The 19,886-nt window shown below is 41.6% G+C and overlaps 3 protein-coding genes across 5 annotated transcripts in view; 2 read left to right on the top strand and 1 right to left on the bottom strand.

Moving 5' to 3' along the window:
- Positions 1 to 10,031, top strand: part of CLTC (clathrin heavy chain) — a 92,277-nt gene extending 82,246 nt beyond the window's left edge. Inside the window, exons 30-33 of one of the 2 annotated variants that reach the window (XM_060756779.2) lie at positions 131 to 352; positions 4,177 to 4,197; positions 7,371 to 7,446; positions 8,897 to 10,031. In XM_060756779.2, the coding sequence (XP_060612762.1) occupies positions 131 to 352; positions 4,177 to 4,197; positions 7,371 to 7,446; positions 8,897 to 9,021 (444 nt within the window). In that variant the 3' untranslated portion in view covers positions 9,022 to 10,031. The remainder of the gene's footprint in view (positions 1 to 130; positions 353 to 4,176; positions 4,198 to 7,370; positions 7,447 to 8,896) is intronic. The other variant, XM_060756781.2, reaches the window with a different exon arrangement.
- Positions 10,032 to 15,080: 5,049 nt separating this feature from the next.
- PTRH2 (peptidyl-tRNA hydrolase 2) lies at positions 15,081 to 18,704 on the bottom strand. Its single transcript, XM_060756788.2, has 2 exons — positions 18,611 to 18,704; positions 15,081 to 15,910 (listed from the first exon to the last, which is right to left on the bottom strand). Exon 2 carries the CDS (start codon positions 15,900 to 15,902, stop codon positions 15,384 to 15,386), a length of 519 nt encoding a protein of 172 aa, XP_060612771.2. The 5' UTR covers positions 15,903 to 15,910; positions 18,611 to 18,704; the 3' UTR covers positions 15,081 to 15,383.
- VMP1 (vacuole membrane protein 1) overlaps positions 18,698 to 19,886 on the top strand; it is a 120,818-nt gene continuing 119,629 nt past the window's right edge. The window contains exon 1 of one of the 2 annotated variants that reach the window (XM_060756783.2): positions 18,698 to 18,802. The gene's annotated coding sequence lies outside the window, so the exon portion shown is untranslated. Of the gene's footprint in view, positions 18,851 to 19,886 lie in introns of both variants that reach the window. The other variant, XM_060756784.2, reaches the window with a different exon arrangement.

The raw sequence follows: 19,886 nt of genomic DNA, 5'->3' as shown, positions 1-19,886 counted from the left end.
AACAGATGATAACATGTAATATAAATGCTTAACAATAACACAGTAATGCAAATAAAAAATAATGACAGTAACATAATAAAAGCAAAGTATAAAATGTTAAAGGGTAAGAATGGCTTGCTTCGCTTCCCAGGATGCCATGCAGTACGCTTCCGAGTCCAAAGACACAGAGTTGGCGGAGGAGCTGTTGCAGTGGTTCCTGCAGGAAGGCAAGCGGGAGTGTTTTGGGGCCTGCCTCTTCACTTGCTATGACCTCCTCCGACCCGACGTCGTCTTGGAGACCGCCTGGAGGCACAACATCATGGACTTCGCCATGCCCTACTTCATCCAGGTCATGAAGGAATACTTGACCAAGGTATTTCTATTTAAATATGTGCATTATTTATATTCCACCCTTCTCACCCCGCAGAGGACACAGATTACAATGCACGTATACATGGCAAACATTCGACATATAACATATATAGGCAGACACAGAGGCAATTTAACATTCCAGCTTTTTCCGGCTTCATGAGGGTATGCTCGATTCCGGCCACAGGGGGAGCTGCCGCTTCACCGTCCATTTGTGACATCGAGTCCTTTGATGGAGTACTTCCTCATTCTTCTGCATGCTGCTGGAAGGTTTTATGGCGTCGTAAATTAGTTTAAAAGTGGTACCTAAATTTCCTACGTTGACAGATGCAACTGTCTTTCAGGCTGCATAGGTCGACAGCAAGCTAGACTAATGGCCGGAAGCTCCCTTTTGTGACGTTGTAAATCAGTTAAATTAGCCTCCCCACATAAAGCGGTACCTAAATTTCCTACTTTGACAGATACAACTGTCTTTCGGGTTGCATAGGTCGACAGCAAGCTAGACTAATGGCCGGAAGCTCACTCCGACCCGGGCTGGTTTCAAATTCATGACCTCTCGGTCAGTAGTTATTTAATGCAATGGCTCCCAGCTAGCTGCGCCATAGCCCGGTAAGGGCTGGCAAACCCTTTTCAACCATCCAGGTCCTCCCTGCTAGTGGCTTGTTGTGCCATTCCTTCTCCAACCACAGCAGTTGCGTTGCGTTGCTACTAACACCTACATTACCTTTGGACGTCTGTCCTTGTTCTTCCCTTAGGGGAGGTGATAGTGGGATATAGGAATAAGATTATTGTTGTGGTTGTGGTTGTTATTTGATACACAACAAGATGAGTCCACAGCAGACAAGATCACTCTGCTGGCTGTTGTATTGGATCACACGTCGGACACTTCCCAAGTGTCTAAGACTGTGTGATGGATAATGCATGCAGATCCAAGTAGGGTGGCTTTTTGCAGTGGACAGGTGGTAATTTTCTCAGCGCCAATTGTTTTTAAGTTCAGGCCAAGGTCTTGAGGCACTGCACCCAGTGTGCCGACCATCACTGGGAACGCCCTTGACTGGCTTGTGCAGTTCAATCTTTAAATCCTTATATCGTCTCAGCTTTTCTAGTTGCTTCTTGTCAATTCTGTTGTCACCTGGGATTGCAACATCGACAATCCATACTTCGTTTTTTCCCCACGATCGTGAGGTCAGGAGTCTTGTGCTCCAGAGTAGTTTGACGTGTTCATTTTATGTAAATTTTTCAGACTTGTGATACCACCAATTGTTGTTGTTATTGTTATTTCAAACACAACAAGATGAGTAGACAGCAAACAAGGTCACTCTGCTGGCTGTTAGATCACACGTCGGACGCTTCCCAAGTGTGATGTATTGGCTCATAATGCGTGCAGATCTGAGTTGTTGTTGTTGTTGTTGTTTGAAACACAACAAGATGTGTATAAAGCAAACAAGGTCACTCTGCTGGCTGTTGTAGTGGATCACATGTCGGACACTTCCCAAGTGTCTACGACTATGTGATGTATTGCCAAATAATTGGTGCAGATCCTATAAGGTGGTCTTTTGCAGCTGACAGGTGGTAATTTTGTTGTTGTTGTTGTTTGAAACACAACAAGATGAGTACAAAGCAAACGATCACTTTGCTGGCTGTTGTATTGGATCACACATCAAACACTTCCCAAGTGTCTACAATTGTGTGATGTATCGGCATATAATGCATGCAAATCCGAGTAGGGTGGCCTTTTGCAGCTGGCAGATGGTAATCTTGTCAACGCCAATTGTGTTTAAGTGCAGGCCAAGGTCTTGAGGCACTGCACCCAGTGTGCCAATCACCACTGGGACCACCTTTACTGGCTTGCACCAGAGTCTTTACAGTTTGATCTTTAAATCCTCGTATCAATTATAATAATAATAATTATTATTATTATAGTTATTATTATTATTATTATTATTTGAAACACAAGATGAGTCCACAGCAAACTAGATCACTCTGCTGGCTGTTGCATTGGATCACATGTCGGACACTTCCCAAGTGTCTAGGACAGTGTGATGTATCGGCGAATAATGTGTGCAGATCCCAGTAAGGTGGCCTTCTGCAGCTGGCAGATGGTAATTTGGGCAGCGCTGATTGTGTTTAAGTGCAGGCCAAGGTTGTATTGGATCACATGTCAAGACACTTGCCAAGTGTCTACGACTGTGTGATGTATTGGCATATAATGCATGCAGATCCGAGTAGAGTGGCCTTTTGCAGCTGGCAGATGCTAATTTTGTCAATACCTATTGTGTTTAAGTGCAGGCCAAGGTCTTTAGGCACTGCACCCACTGTGCCGATCACCACTGGGACCACCTTGACTGGCTTGTGCCAGAGTCTTTGAAGATCTTTAAATCCTCATATCGTGACAGCTTTTCCAGTTGTTTTTCTTCAATCCTGCTGTCACCTGGGATTGCGACATCGACAATCCATACTTTGCTTTTTAACACGATTGTGAGGTCAGGAGTATTATGCTCCAAAACTCTGTCTGTCTGATTTCGGAAGTCCCAGAGTAGCTTGACATGTTCATTTTCCATAACGTTTTCCGGCTTGTGATCCCACCAGTTCTTTGTGGCAGGCAGATGATGTTTGTGGCACACGTTCCAATGAATCATCTGAGCAACGGTGTTGTGCCTCTGCTTGTAGTCTGTTTGCGATCTTCTTGCAGCAGCTGGGGATGTGCGTTCATTCTCTGTAACTTTTTCTGACTTGTGATCCCACCAGCTCTTTGTCACAGGCAGATAGTATTATTACTATTATTATTATTATTATTATTATTATTATTATTATTATTATTAGGAGCCCCCGGTGGCGCAGTGGGTTAAAGCACTGTGCTGACAGGACTGAAGACCGACAGGTCGCAGGTTCGAATCCGGGGAGAGGCGGATGAGCTCCCTCTATTAGCTCCAGCTCCTCATGCGGGGACATGAGAGAAGCCTCCCACAAGGATGATAAAACATCAAAAATCATCCAGGCGTCCCCTGGGCAACGTCCTTGCAGACGGCCAATTCTCTCACAACAGGAGCGGTTGCTCCTGACACGACAAAAATTATTATTATTATTATTATTATTATTATTATTATTATTGTGTTTAAAACGCAATGCTTTGGGTTTGGAAAGATTAGCCATTTACAAGAAACATTGCCTGGGGGACACCCGACTGTATTTACTTAGTCTTCGAGGAGGCTATTTCTGTGTCCCCCATGGAAATAATAATAATAATAATAATAATAATAATAATAATAATATAAAAATAATATGTCCAATTGGGTTTCTTCTAGTTGTAGGCAACCTTGAATCCCAGCCTCTCTCATATCACACAGCAAGCCCTCCTACATTCCAGTGTTCACTACAGCGACTGCCTTGCTGTTGCTTTCATTCTTGTGTCGTCCATAACACAACTTGTTAAAATTGCAGAGTGATGTAAGGCCCAAGCAGCCTGAGTGTTAACTATCTGAAACCCTTGTTATCCCCAACATCACCCTCACAGCCATGCTTCTGTCCTTTCTACACTGCATTGAAGGAAAATAATATTTGGGTGACTTCCATTACTGGAGAGTTCTCAGGCTGAAAGTTGCGTTGTTTTTAGACAATGTATTGCATGTTGTATTTCCGTGATGTGCCGTATTCGGTCAGCCCTGAAGTATGAATCGATATGGCCTTTTGCAGCTGGCGGCGTCCCAATTTGAGGGTTTAACATCCCCCCCCCCCCCAAATTCCCTTCCTCTTTGATTCTGAAATGCTCAATAACGGAGTTTGATTATTATTTTTCCTCTAAGCTGCACCTTCTGAATTCCTTTGCAGGTTGATACAATAAAGGAAAAGGTGAAAGTTGATTCTTTCCGTCTTTAAGTCTGGAGGCCTAAGTCTAAGGATATCTGCATGAGTTTTTTTTCTCCTCCTCCTCCTTCCTCCCTTTACTACACTGCTGCTACTCGCTTTCTGCCCGCCCGCCCCGACCAAACTCTCACTAAAGCCTCTGCAAGTTAAAAAACCATATAGTCTTTAGCTCTAGGACCAAAACGTAGACACTAATTGGCTAATAGACTCTCCAGGAAGGTCGGAAGAGATCAGTTGGATCACAGTCGGAGGAGAGATCCCGAGTCACTGCGAAGTGTCGCGGTGGCTGCATTTCACATCCAAAAAGGGTGTCGTTGGGTGACGATTGGGTTTTTCACCCCGAGGATATCTTGCGGCTTCCTCCCTGGAGAGGACTGTGATCCAATCTCTCGTTTCTCAAGTCTTACTAATGCGTCTCGCTGACCGTAGGAAAAAAACAACAACCAAAACAAACCACTAGCTGCTCAAAGACTGTTCCAAAAGCATTTCGTCAAGCTCCAGGTTCTCAAAGTTCTGGCTGTCTTAACATTTTGTTTGAAGCCACTTTACACCCAAATCAAAACGGGCAGGGAGTCCTGGTCTTTCGTCAGGGACGAGGCGGACTCATTCGGAACTCGAACCCAACTCGTAACTCGAGCCCAACTCGGAACTCGAACACAACTCGGAACTTGAACACAACTCAGAACAAATCTTGCAAATTGGAGTCTTAAAGCCAGGACAGAACCTGTTTCGTGCTCCAAACACCCCCCAAATCCCCCCCAAAGTCCTTCAGCAGCTAGTCAGTCAAGACAGTTCAGAGTGTGGTGTGAAAAAAAGGTAAAGGAACTGCAGTGTTTGCTTTCTTGAACTGAGCATGTCGGACAGTCATTGTGATGTACATCTCACTCTCCCCTGAAGCTGCAAAGCCTTGCCGTTGAGCGGGATCGGGGGCCTGCTGCGTGCTGTGATGAACTCTTTTTGGGGGGCTCGGGGAGGGCAATTACTTAGGGGCCGGGGAGGGGGGGGGGAGCCTGTATGGCCGCCATCTTTCAACCTCACTCCTTGCTTCAGTTCTTTTGCCTTTTTTTCCATGCACCTCTAGCACCGGAAATATAACATTGACTGCATGTGATTTCTCTTTTTGTTTTACTCTTCCCCCCTCTTTGCAGCTTGTCGCAGTCTCTGTGGAAAAGCCTTTTGTAAAAAGGAACAAACAAATGCAGTTGTACGCACTTCGTAAAGCCTGTCAACGGTCTGGTTTAAGGGGGGGAAAGCAGCTTCTCTCAGCTTCCTAACCCTCCTGCCCCCCATTTTTAAAACAAAGCTTGCGTTCGTTATGCACTTGTGTTTCCTATAAACCACCTAAAGGGAATCATTTAAAAAAATATTTAATTGTATTGTCGAAGGCTTTCATGGCCGGAATCACTCAGTTCTTGTGGGTTTTTTCGGGCTATATGGCCATGTTCTAGAGGCATTTCTCCTGACGTTTCACCTGCATCTATGGCAAGCATCCTGCCATAGATGCAGGCGAAACATCAGGAGAAATGCCTCTAGAACATGGCCATATAGCCTGAAAAAACCCACAAGAACTGAGAAATATTTAATTGTTTGTTTATTTACAGCAGGGGTCCTCACACTAAGGCCCACGGGCCAGATACAGCCCGCCAAGGTCATTAACCTGGCCCTCGATCAGGGTCAACCTAAATCTGAAACGACTTGAAAGCACACAACAACAACAACAAAAGAAGGCCCACACTTCCCACTGAAATACTTATAAGTTTATATTTGTTAAAATTGTTCTTCATTTTAATTATTGTATTTTTAAGTATTTTGCACTACAAATAATATATGTGCAGTGTGCATAGGAATTCATTCATTTTTTTTTCAAATTATAATCCAGCCCTCCAACAGTTTGAGGGACTGTGACCTGGCCCTCTGTTTAGAATGTTTGTGGACCCCTGGTTTACAGTATTTATATCCCACCCTTCTCACCCCAATGAAGGTGAGAATGAAGATGGACAGGGCTGACACCGAGTCCTTTGATGGAGTACTTCCTCATTCTTACACACGTTGCTGGAAGGTTTTTATGGTGTCGTAAATTAGTTAAATTAGCCTCCCTGCCTAAAGACAGATGCAACTGTCTTTCGGGTTGCATAGGTCAAAACCTAGACTATTAATGGTTGGGAGCTCACTCCGACCCAGGCTAGCTTCAAACTCATGACCTCTCAGTGATGATTTAATGCAGCTGGCTACTAACTAGCTGTGCCATGGCCTGGCCTATGGCAGGTTTTTAAAACGGACTGTCCAACGGTACGGAAACTTCTTCTTTGCTTAGCTTACACTCCTCTGTCTGGACCTCTGCTTCAGCACCTCCAAGACTCTGAGCTGTTCTAGTCCTTCCTCGCCGCAAGCTGCTGTCCAGCACAAACATTGAGTGGCATAGAAATCCAGGACCTGTCCTGCGCACTTTCCCAAACAGAGGCTTCCAAAGGTTGGGCGGGAAGTGGGGGACTCGCCTTTGTGTTGCTTGCCGGGTTTGGTTTGGAAATGAAGCGACAGAGCCAGCCTTGAAGGACCATCCTTCCTGAATCAAAGGGTGCTCACTGACGGGAGACGATTCCACTTAGGAATGATTTTGTTTGCAAAGCCACACCAAAACACGCATCATCTGCTTGCCTACTGAACTTCCCATTCTATGAGGGTTTTTGTTTCATGCCAGGAGCGAATTGAGAAACTGCAAGTCGCTTCTGGTGTGAGAGAATTGGCCGTCTGCAAGGACGTTGCCTATGGGGATGCCCGGATGTTCTTGGACGTGGCAGCCCAGTCTTCTGAATCAACCCAGTTTGTGACTTGAATACACTCATAGGTCAAAGCTAGGCCCAGGCAAGGCTTGAATGGCCTGAAAGTGTAGGAGAGTCTATACTGGATGTTGCTCATCCGAACATCTTAGAATGGTTTTCTCCCAAACTGGCGGTACGTTTAGGCCGCCCTCCGTCCACCTGTCCCCTTCCCCGAGGTCTCATTTTGTAAGTGGTCTCTCTTCTCTTTGGAACTGCGTTTCATGCCCATTGAAGGCTTTTCCACTTCTCTGCCAGAAAAAAAAAGACAAAATAGGATTTGGAAAAATAAGGTTTACGGTGCAACCCGGCCTGATCGCTAGGGTTCTTCTGTCTTCCTAGGTGGACAAGCTAGACGCCTCCGAATCCCTGAGGAAAGAGGAAGAGCAAGCTACGGAGACACAGCCCATCGTTTATGGTAATGGCACGTGGTGCAAAACAGATCATTTGTGGACGCTTTGTGTGTGTGAGAGAGTGTATATGTATATATATATTTGACTTGCACGGTGAAATAGAGCAATGGCTCCAAAAGCTTCAAATTCTAATAAATGTAATAGTAATAGTGTGAAATGATAAATGAAATAATAATCATAAATAGAGTTAAACAATAAATGTAATAATAATAATAATAATAATAATAATAATAATAATAATAATAAACAAGGGTTTAACCCATTGTGCCACTGGGGGCTCTAATATTACTAATCGTATCATTAAAATACAATATAAGTAATCAAAAGACAGATATTAAACATATACTATAATGTATGGTAATAATATTGTATAATACAATGTATACAGTGAAGCCGTTAAGATGCAATAGCATTAAAATGCAATATAACACCTCAAAGATAAATATAACAGCATTAAACATATATTAATAATATGGTTAGTTAGGTAGGTGGATGGATGGATGGATGGAAGGATGTCTAGATGAATGGATAGATAGATAGATAGATAGATAGGTAGGTAGGTAGGTAGGTAGGTAGGTAGGTAAGTGAATGGATGGATGAGTAAGTAAGTAGATAGGTGGCTAAATGGATGGGTAGGTAGGTAGTTGAATGGATGGCTAGATAGATGGAACGATGGATAGATTGGTGGATGGATGGGTAGGTAGGTAGATGGATGGAAAGATGGCTAGATGGATGGGTAAATACGGTAGGATAGGTAGTAGGTGGTTGGATGGATGGCTAGATTATGGCTGGATGGATGGGTAGGTGGGTGGGGTGGATAGCTGGATGGATGGATGGATGGATGGATGGATAGATAGATAGATAGATAGATAGATAGATAGATAGATAGATAGATAGATAGATAGATAGGCAATTGGATGGGTAGGTAGGTGGATGAATGGAAGGATGTATGGATAGATAAGTGGATGGATGAGTAAGTAGCTAGATAGGTGGCTAGAAGGATGGATAGGTGAGTGGATGGAAAGATGGCTAGATGGATGGGTAGGTATGGTAGGTAGGTGGATGGATGGCTAGATAATGGCTGTATGGGTGGGTAGGTGGGTGGGTGGATGGCTGGATCGATAGGTAGTTGGATGGGTGGGTAGGTAGGTGGATGGTTAGGTAGGTGGGTGGATGGATCGGGTGGAAGGATGGATAGATAGGTAAGTGGATGGATGGATGAGTAAGTGGGTAGATAGGTGGCTAGATGGATGGATAGAGTAAAATAATAAATAATCTTGACTCGAGTATAAGCCAAGGGGGACATTTTCAGCCTAAAAAAAGGGCTGAAAAGCTAGGCTTATATTCGAGTATATGCAGTATTAGCATTTCCCCGCAAAACTCACAGGGACTGTGTGTAAACAGCGTGGAAGCATTGCCTTTAACAGCTTGTCTCCTTCCTTCCTCTCCCCGCAGGCCAGCCCCAGCTGATGTTGACGGCCGGCCCCAGCGTGGCGGTCCCTCCGCAGGCACCTTTTGGCTATGGCTACACGGCCCCTCCGTACGGGCAACCTCAGCCCGGCTTTGGGTACACCATGTAAGGAAGCAAGCCCGGAGGCCCGCGCCGTTCTGTTGAATCTCCACCGTCCCTCCCACTTCAGCTCAACAGGGGAAAGCCTCATGTCCTTGTAACCTTTCTTTGATGAAGGACCGTGTTTCCATTTGGCCCCTTCCTCCCTCCCTCCCTTCCCTCCCCACAAACCCTCTGGATTCCCACTTACGATTAACCCTCTCCCCTTTTATTTTTCACATTCCACGTCACTTTGAACCTTTTCCTCTCTCCAGCAGGAATAGTTTTGAATGTTCAACTTGGCTTTCTCTCTCTCTCTCTCTTTCTCTGTTTCTTTTTCTCCCCCTTGTTCTGGCAAGACTTGCTTTTCGACCTGACGCCCAGTCTCTCGCGACTCGCGCTCTGTAACGTTTAGACTCTTTTCGATTCTCTTTTTGAGTTCCGTGTATGTGAGCAGCTTACAAATATGTACCGTCTTATATACAAAAAAAAAATGCATTTTTGAAGTTTCGTCGTGGAAAACGGGGCAGAAAACTCGTCGGTGGGAGTCAAAACACTAAATTGGCATGTCCTGCCCCCCGTTAGAGATGCGTACAGACCTTTCCTGAACATTACAAAAAATGAACCGAGTAGAGTTTCCCGTCGTATTAACCTAGGAAGGTTTCCAGTTAGCTGTAGAGAAAACGCAAGTGTTTGGCTCACTCCGTCTGTAATAAACAGGTGACCCTTCTGTCGTGCTACTGTTAACCCTGTGCTTTCTTGTGGGGACCATATTTTTGAACCATTTCCATTGAGGAACAAGAGGGAGCGCCCCGAACCCAATCTCTGCTGCGTGTGTATCTGACTAACCCGTCGCCCTGAGGTTTTGGTGTCATGTTTTGGGGTATTTGTGTTCACGCAAGAAGACTTTTTTTTTCCCGAGTGTACAGAAAAGGCATTAAGAGGTGGGAGGAAGAACCCAATGGCTGTTCAATTTTGTTTGTGCAATTTAAAATGACTCTATAATTGGGAAATCAATAAATTACTGGACTGTGGACATTACTCTATGGTAGTTTTTCCAGTATCTTATCTATATCTATATATATATATGTATGTAAACGACACAAGGTTGGACTGTGCTCTTTGGGCCAAAAAGGGGAGGAGGGATCAGCAAAATACCAAATTGTTAACTCTGGAGATTATTGGCAGGTGACTTGCACTGAAGAGGTGGCGCGAGAGGTGTGCGCGCGAGAGAGAGAGAGGACAAAGCGACCGGATGTCAGGGCAGAGAGAGAGGATGGCACTTTGCAACCCTTGGAGACCGCATCTTCCTACCCAGGTGAAGACAAAACAAACAAACCTCTGTTAGGGTGGTAGTTCTGAGTGTTTCCCGTTTCTAAATCTCAAAAATAAATAAAAATAAAAATTAAACAGATCATGTTATTATAGGTATGTTAAGTTGCCTTAATATATTTAGCTTCAAAATAAAATTTGACTTCAATGTTCAATGCTCTTTCGAATTCCTGTCATGCTTACACATGCTAATGACGCCTGCTCGCATGCAGGTTCGCATGGAAAAGCCCAGATTGTGTAGCACATCACTTTATACCCATTGGTATGAACCAATGGAGAAGAGAATCAATGTTTTGGACACACAGCAAGCCTGGGTTTCCTTAATAATAATAAGTGGTGATCGGCACACTGGGTGCAGTGCCTCAAGACCTTGGCCTGCACTTAAACACAATCACTTCACCTTATTTCTTAATTAGTCGGTCTCCACCAAGGTGCTCCGAGCGACTTACGATTTAAAATAGCATTTACACAATATAAAAACATTCAACAGTGACTATTTGGCAAATTAGATCTGATCACTTTGCTTAAATGCACAACCAAACAGCCAAGTCTCGAGTGCCTTTACAAAAGGTCGCAACTCCGACATTGCTCTAATGTATGGAGGCAATGAGTTCCACAGAATTGGAGCATAGGTTGAGAAAGCTCTACGCCTTGTAGTTTCCAGGGCCTGGTATGTATAGGAGATTTTCCTGGGTGGGTCGAGGTAACCACTGATGGGAAAAAGGAATGAGGCGGTCCTTGGCCATTTTGAGCTCTAAATGTCAGGATCAGTATCTTGTAAGAGATCCGATGTTCTCTTGGTAGCCAATGCAGTTGTTGTAGAATCAGTGTGATATGGGATCTTATAGATGATCCCGCTAGCAGCCTGGCTGCCGCATTTTGGACCATCGGAATCTTCTGGCTTGTTGACTTCGGAAGGCCGGCATATAAGGCGTTGCAATAGTCCAACCTCATGGTGACTGTTGCGTGGATTACCGTTGCCAATGCTTCTACCGAAAGGTCAGATGCCAATTTCCTTGCCTGGCGAAGATGAAAAAAAGCCTGCTTCCTTATGGCAGAGATCTGGGCCTGCATCGTCAGCAATGAATCCAACACAACCCCAAGGTTTTTAACAGTGGCAGGTGGAACCAGAGCTTCCCCATCGAAATCAGGCAGAGACTGGATTAATTCTGGCGGCTGGCCAGGCCAGAGTATCTGTTTTTGCAGGATTCACTTTGAGTCTGCTCGCTCGCAGCCAACTCATCACTGCTTCCAAACACAGCCTAAAGTTCTCAGGAATCGCAGTGGTTGTCCAGGTTCGAGGCGCAAGAGTAGCTGGGTATCATCTGCATACTGGTAGCACTCTATGCCAGAACTCCGCACCAGTCCAGCAAGTGGTTGGACGTAGATGTTGAATAACAGGGACGAGAGGAGAGCACCCTGGGGAACTCACTCCACAGCAAAGGCAGGAGCTCTCAGAGCTTTGGCCTCACCACTCCACCCTCTGTCTCCGGTCCCGGAGGAACGAACTGAACCATTTCAGGGCTAAAACTCATACACCAGACATAGCTAATCGATGAATCAGCAAGTCATGGTCCACGGTGTCGAATGCAGCTGTGAGGAACCTTACTTTTTGAATATCCCTCGTACATTGCGAACTTTGCACTTGGAAGGAAAGGGACTGAGGACGCTCATTTCTAACCTTCACCCCAATGCCAGTCGATGAGCTACTGACGACTGGCACTGCTCCTTCGCTTCCCTACAAGAGATACATACCTTGGAACCTTACTTTCTGAATATCCCTCGTACATTGCGAACTTTGCACTTAGAAGGAAACGGACTGAGGACGCTCATTTCTAACCTTCACCCCAATGCCAGTCGATGAGCTACTGACGACTGGCACTGCTCCTTCGCTTCCCTACAAGAGATACATACCTTGGAACCTTACTTTCTGAATATCCCTCGTACATTGCGAACTTTGCACTTGGAAGGAAACGGACTGAGGACGCTTATTTCTAACCTTCACCCCAATGCCAGTCGATGAGCTACTGACGACTGGCACTGCTCCTTCGCTTCCCTACAAGAGATACATACCTTGGAACCTTACTTTCTGAATATCCCTCGTACATTGCGAACTTTGCACTTGGAAGGAAACGGACTGAGGACGCTTATTTCTAACCTTCACCCCAATGCCAGTCGATGAGCTACTGACGACTGGCACTGCTCCTTGGCTTCCCTACAAGAGATACATACCTTGGAACCTTACTTTCTGAATATCCCTCGTACATTGCGAACTTTGCACTTGGAAGGAAACGGACTGAGGACGCTTATTTCTAACCTTCACCCCAATGCCAGTCGATGAGCTACTGACGACTGGCACTGCTCCTTCGCTTCCCTACAAGAGATACATACCTTGGAACCTTACTTTCTGAATATCCCTCGTACATTGCGAACTTTGCACTTGGAAGGAAACGGACTGAGGACGCTTATTTCTAACCTTCACCCCAATGCCAGTCGATGAGCTACTGACGACTGGCACTGCTCCTTCGCTTCCCTACAAGAGATACATACCTTGGAACCTTACTTTCTGAATATCCCTCGTACATTGCGAACTTTGCACTTGGAAGGAAACGGACTGAGGACGCTTATTTCTAACCTTCACCCCAATGCCAGTCGATGAGCTACTGACGACTGGCACTGCTCCTTGGCTTCCGCTGGCTTCCCGCTACATAGCAGTGATACCAACTTCCCCTTGATTGCATTGCTGGCATGTCTTCGTGGTTGCCTTTTATCTCTCCTCCAAAAGCAGTATTTGTTGATCTACTCATTTCTGTTTTCAAACTGCTAGATAAGGAGAAGCTAGGGCTGATGGCGGGAGCTCACCCCAACCAGTGGCTTGAACTGCCAACCTTCCGGTCGGCAAGATTTTCTGTATTAGGTGTGAACACCACCAGAGGGCAGCACAGGCTTTGGGATTTCACAATCCCATTTTAGACATGTTGGTAAGCTGCAAATAGAACAGGCCGCCTCTGTTACAAGCAGTTGCATCAGTTGCTTTCAAGGAGAGGCTGTTGCTAACATTACTTTGGATGCTGGCCAGTCCGTTCCCTTGTGTGCACCACCTGAGGAGGCATCTCCACATTCTTTTGAGACTATCAAGATATATCTGAGTTAAGAATCTTTTAGAATGGAATAGCTTTTGTGTTGTAGAAGGCTTTCATGACCAGAATCACTCGGTTGTATGTTTTTCGGGCCGTATGACCATGTTGCAGAAGCATTTTCTCCTGACGTTTCACCTGCATCTAGATGCAGGTGAAACATCAGGAGAAAATGCTTCTGCAACATGGCCATACAGCCTGAAAAAATACAGCCACACATAGAATAGCTTTATTTGCCATCGTGCTATTGCACAGTGGAATTATTACTTACTTACTTACTTATTTATTTATGACATTCATATGCCACCCTTCTCACCCCAAAGGGGACTCAGAGCAGCTTACAAGATATATATGCATACAATATATTATATTATTAGCATAGTGCTGGCATTGGGGTAAATATTACTATATTGTACAATATCATTATATTGTAGTATTATTAGTAATATTACATGTAATATAAATATGTAATTACAATATCATATTATTAGTATTCTGTTGCATTACATTATATTATATTATTTGTATATACATTATATTTTTTAGCGTAGCACAATATCAGTATTACATATTACTATATTGTACTATACTATTATGTTGTAATATTAGTAATATTACATGTAATATATATAATTACAATGTCATATTATTATTATTAGTATTATATTGCATTACATTATAATATAAATATATGTATATACAATATATTATATTATATTTTTAGCATAGCACAATATCAGTATTAAATATTACTAATATAATTACCATTATATTGTAATATTACATGTAATATAAATATATAATTACAATATCATATTAGTATTATAGTGCATTACATTATATTATAAATATATGTATATACAATACATTATATTTTTAGCATAGCACAATATCAGTATTCTATATTACTATATTGTACTATACCATTATATTGTAATATTATTAGTATTATATTGCATTACACTATAATATTATAAATATATGTATATACAATACATTATATTGTAATATTATTAGTAATATTACGTGTAATATAAATATATAATTATAATATCATTAGTATTTTATTGCGTTACATTATAATATTATATGTATATGCAATACATTGTATTATATTTTTAGCATAGCACAATATCATTTATAATTGTTCAATGTATTGTCGAAGGCTTTCATGGCTGGAATCACTAGGTTCTTGTGGGGTTTTTTCAGGCTATATGGCCATGTTCTAGAGGCATTTCTCCTGACGTTTCGCCTGCATCTATGGCAAGCATCCTCAGAGGTGTTTATAATTGTTGCTGCTATGTATTTATCTTACTATGTGTATTGCTGGCATCGAACTGTGCCTTTTGTAAGCCGCCCTGCGTCCCCCTTCGGGGGTTGAGAAGGGCAGGGTAGAAATACTCGAAATAAATAAAAATAAATCAGTATTAACTATTACTATATTATACTATACCATCATATTGTAATATTATTAGTAATATTACCTGTAATATAAATACATAATTACAATATAATATTAGTATTATATTGCATTACATTATAATATTATAAATATTATAAATTACATGCCTTCCCCTGAACACACCACAAAACAACACAAGGAAGGCTTTGGGGCACCGAACAGTTTGCAAATGTTTTATTGGCACTAAAACTTCCATCATTATAAATGCACCCAAGATCCAGGGGGATCCACAAGACCCACTCTCAGTGTCTTCGTGTTCACCTTTCCAACATTCTCACAAGATTCTCATATTTTACCATCTTGCTGAAAGAAGATGGTGATTATATTCCACAATCCATCCCTCTGTATGCCAGGCCACAAATGCAAGGCTAAGAGAGACCATTCTGTGCAAAATAGTTTACTTCGTAAAAAAAAAAAAGGCATTGGTCTTACAATCGATCTCCTTCTGTCCGCACCAGACAGTCAGTACAGTTTTAGATGACCCGAAACTTGATCCACAACCTCCGCCGGCCCTGGGCCGATGCCAAGCACAGTCCGGGAGCCCGGGGCGATCTGGGTACGCCCGGCGTCTTGGATCAAGCTCACCGTCAGCCCCAACCTTTTTGCTTCGCTCAGGAGCTGGACGAGAGCTTCTTCGTCGGGAGCTTTGAGGACCACCTTGGGCTGCCCGCAATACTCCCATTGCTTCAGAAGTTCGGGGCTCCGGCGCTGAAGCTGTTTGTACGCCGAGACGGCGGCGTGGGAGCACTGGGCGGCCACCTTGCCCTTCCCCATCTTCAGGTCGTTCCGCACCACCACCACCATCTTGAATTCTCCGGATTCCCCCATCACGCTGGCTTCACTGCCCGCTTCGTCGGTGGCCGTGGGTCTCCTGGCTTTGGCCGGCCGGGAAAAACGGCCCCGGAGGCCCCAGCCCAGGCAGACCCCACAGGCGACACTGGCGATGATGCTGAAAAGGCCGGGTTTGGAAAGATAATCCATAGGCACCCCTGCGGACAAAGGAGAAAGAGAAAAGGAGGGCATTGCGGGAAAGCTCTGAACAATTGCAAAATGAGCACAAAGATTCAAATTTGGAAGGTATCTTTCGCCAGAACTTCCAAATACAGCACTTTCTGACAGTGACATGACATACCTGGGCGTCTCTTTCAAGGGAATTTTTACATGGCCTCCTCTTTGTGAATAATTTAATATAACATGCTATTATTATCTGTGGTTTCCTGCAAAAATGAAGCTGGACCAGAAAGCCACTGCGAACACTCACAGCAACCCAGTGATTTTGGCCATGAAGACATTCGACAACAATAAGGAATGCTAATAGATTGAATATTAAAATATTGAATATAAATATACTGAATATTAAAATATTGAATATAAATATACTGAATATCAATACATTGCATATTAATATACTGAATATTAAAATATAGAATATCACATATTCAATATTAATATATTGAATATTAAAATACTGAATTTCACATATTCAATATTAGTATATTGAATATTGAAACACTAAATATTAATATACTGAACATTAAATAATGAATATTAACAAATTAAATATTAATATACCAAATATCAATTATTAATACATTGAATATTAAAATACTGAATATCAACATTAAATATTAATATATTGAATATTAAAATAATGAATATAAACATATTAATTATCAATATACTGAATATCAAAATAATGATACATTGAATATAAAAAAACCAAATATCTACGTAATATTAATACATTGAATATTAAAATACTGAATAGGAAAATTAAATATTAATTTATTATATATTAAAATAATGAATATTCACATATTAAATATTAATACATTGGATATCAATATATTGCATATTAATATACTGAATATCAAAATATTAATACATTGAATATTAAGAATGAATATGAAAAAATATTAATATACTGAATATCAATATATTGCATACTAATATATTGAATACTAAAATACTGAATATCAAAATATTAATACATTGAATATCAAAATACTGAAAATCAACATTAAATATTAATATATTGAAAATTAAAATAATGAATATTCACATATTAAGTATTAATACACTGAATATCAATATATTGCATATTAATATATTGAATACTAATATACTGAATATCAAAATTTTAATACATTGAATATTAAAATACTGAATATCAACGTAATATTAATACACTGAATATTAACATATTAAATATTAAAATATTAGTACTGCACATTAATATTGCATATTAATATACTGAATATTAATATACTGAATATAATATCAATGTATTAATATTTTGATATTCAGTATATTAATATTCAATATATTAATATACTGAATATAAAAATATTAATACATTGAATAGAAAAAATATCAGACATCTATGTAATATTAATACACTGAATATTAAAATACTGAATATCAATATTAAATATTAATATATTGAATACTAAAATAATGAATATTCACATATTAAATATTAATACACTGGATACAAATACAGGGTTAGTCAAAATGCATAGGCCAATAAGCCATTCAATTGAATGGCTTATTGGCCTATGCATTTTGACTAACCCTGTATATTGCATATTAATATATTGAATATTAATTTACTGAATATCAAAATATTAATACATTGAATATTAAAATACTGAATATCAACGTAATATTAATATTTATTTATTTATTTACTTTGCTTATATACCGCTGTATCTCAAGCCCGAAGGCGACTCACAGCGGTTCACAAACAGTAATACAGTGAATATTAACATATTAATATAGTGAATACTAAAATATTGCATATTAATATACTGAATATCAAAATATTAATACATTGAATATAAAAAATACCGAATACATAACATTAATACACTGCATATTAAAATACTGAATAGCAATATTAAATATTAATATATTGAATATAAAAATAATGAATATTCACCTATTAAATATTAATATATTGAATATAAAAATAATGAATATTCACCTATTAAATATTAATATATTGAATATAAAAATAATGAATATTCACCTATTAAATATTAATATATTGAATATTAATATACTGAATATCAAGATATAAATACACTGAATATTAACATATTACATAATATAATGAATATCAAAATATTGCATATTAATATACTGAATATCAAAATATTAATACATTAACTATTAAAATAATATTAACATTAAATATTAATACTGAATATGAAAAATTTAATATTAATATACTGAATATCAATATACAGGGTTAGTCAAAATGCATAGGCCAATAAGCCATTCAATTGAATGGCTTATTGGCCTATGCATTTTGACTAACCCTGTATTACAGACTACTATATTGAATACTAAAATACTCAGGATTGCCAGCAAAGTCGTGACGTCACCAACTCCCTTTGACCAATCGCAATTCGGCGCGTGCTTTTTCTCCCTCTCTCACGCCCCGCCCAGCCGGGTGGCGTGAACCAATCGGAACGCGCCTTCCAAACGCAACGAGCGGACCTTCCAATCACGTTGCCCCTCTCATAAGTGGAGGGAAAAAAAATAGACCATGAATGAAAGACCTTTGGGTTTTGGACACCCCAGCGGGGCAGCCAATCACGGGCGGAGTTAGGGAGTAATGGGCGGGCTTTGGGACTAGAACAGCCAATGGGAACTCGACGTTGAGTTTCCCTCAGAGAGCTTACCTTTTGAGAGAGAGGAGAGAGAAAGAGGAGAGAAAGGCGCGTGGAGGAGGGAGCCAGAGCGGAACCGGAAAGGACGACACAGAAGGGCCGCTTCCGGAAGGCGGGGCCACAGCGGGCGGACTTCCGGGCTGGCCTTGGTCCAGAGAGAAGGAGGAGGAGAAAGAGGAGAAGGAGCCGGAAGCCGCGCGTGAGGTAAAGCCAGGCAGCCAAAGCAGGCCTGGGCCAACTCGGGCCTTCCAGGTGGGTTGGACTCACAACTCACACCATTCCGAACAGCCTACCGGCTGTTAGGAATGGTGGGAGTTGTGAGTCCAACCCACCTAGAAGGCCCAAGTTGGCCCAGGCCTGCCTGAGACTCCATGACAGCTTGGGAGACTGTGTATATTTGTTGGGAACTGTGTATATTTGTGAATGTTGTCATTGGCCAGCTTGGTTAGCATTGAATGGCTTTGCAGGTGCAAAGTCAACCAGTGATGGCAGGATAGAAATACCATAAATAAATAAATAAATCTGCATAGAGGTAGCCTGTCCTTTGTTGCCTGGAGGCATCCTCTGTGGAATAGTGTCCAGGGTGGAACTCTTGTCTATCGGAGGCCAATGTGAATGTTGTCATTGGCCAGCTTGATTAGCACTAAATTGCATTGCTGGTGCAAATTCGATCAGTGAGGGTATCTTCATAGAGGTAGCATGGCCTTTGTTGCCTGGAGGCATCCTCTGTGGAATAGTGTCCAAGGTGGAACTCTTTACTATTCGAGGCAAATGTGAAGGTTGTCATTGTCCAGCTTGATTAGCACTGAATTGCCTTGCAGGTGTAAAGTCAATCAGTAAGACTATGTGCATAGAGATTGCCTGGAGGCATCCTCTGTGGAATCATGTCTTGTCTGTTGGAGGCAAATGTGAATGTTGCCATTGTCCAGCTTGATTAGCACTAAATTGCCTTGCAGGTGCAAAGTCAATCAGTGAGTCTATCTACATAGAGGTAGTATGGCCTTTGTTGGCTGGAGGCATCCTCTCTGGAATCATGTCCAGGGTGGGAGAAAGAACTCTTGTTTGTTGGAGGCAAATGTGAATGTTGTCATTGGCCAGCTTGATTACCATTGAGTGGGCTTGCAGCTACAAACTCAATCCGTGAGGGTATCTCTGATTGACTTTGCTGGAGGCATCCTCTGTAGAATAATGTCCAAGGTGGAACTCATGTCTGTTGGAGGCAAATGTGAATGTTGTCATTGTCCAGCTTGATTAGCACTAAATTGCCTTGCAGGTGCAAAGTCAATCA

Source organism: Anolis sagrei, chromosome 11, assembly GCF_037176765.1.
Source record: "Anolis sagrei isolate rAnoSag1 chromosome 11, rAnoSag1.mat, whole genome shotgun sequence".
Classification (NCBI taxonomy): Eukaryota; Metazoa; Chordata; class Lepidosauria; order Squamata; family Dactyloidae; genus Anolis; species Anolis sagrei.
Note: the sequence above shows the minus strand (reverse complement) of the source record. Positions and strands in the feature narration are given on the sequence as shown.

Coding starts and splice junctions, on each gene's coding strand:
- PTRH2 (XM_060756788.2), bottom strand. CDS start 15,902: ATGGATTATCTTTCCAAACCCGGCCTTTTCAGCATCATCGCCAGTGTC.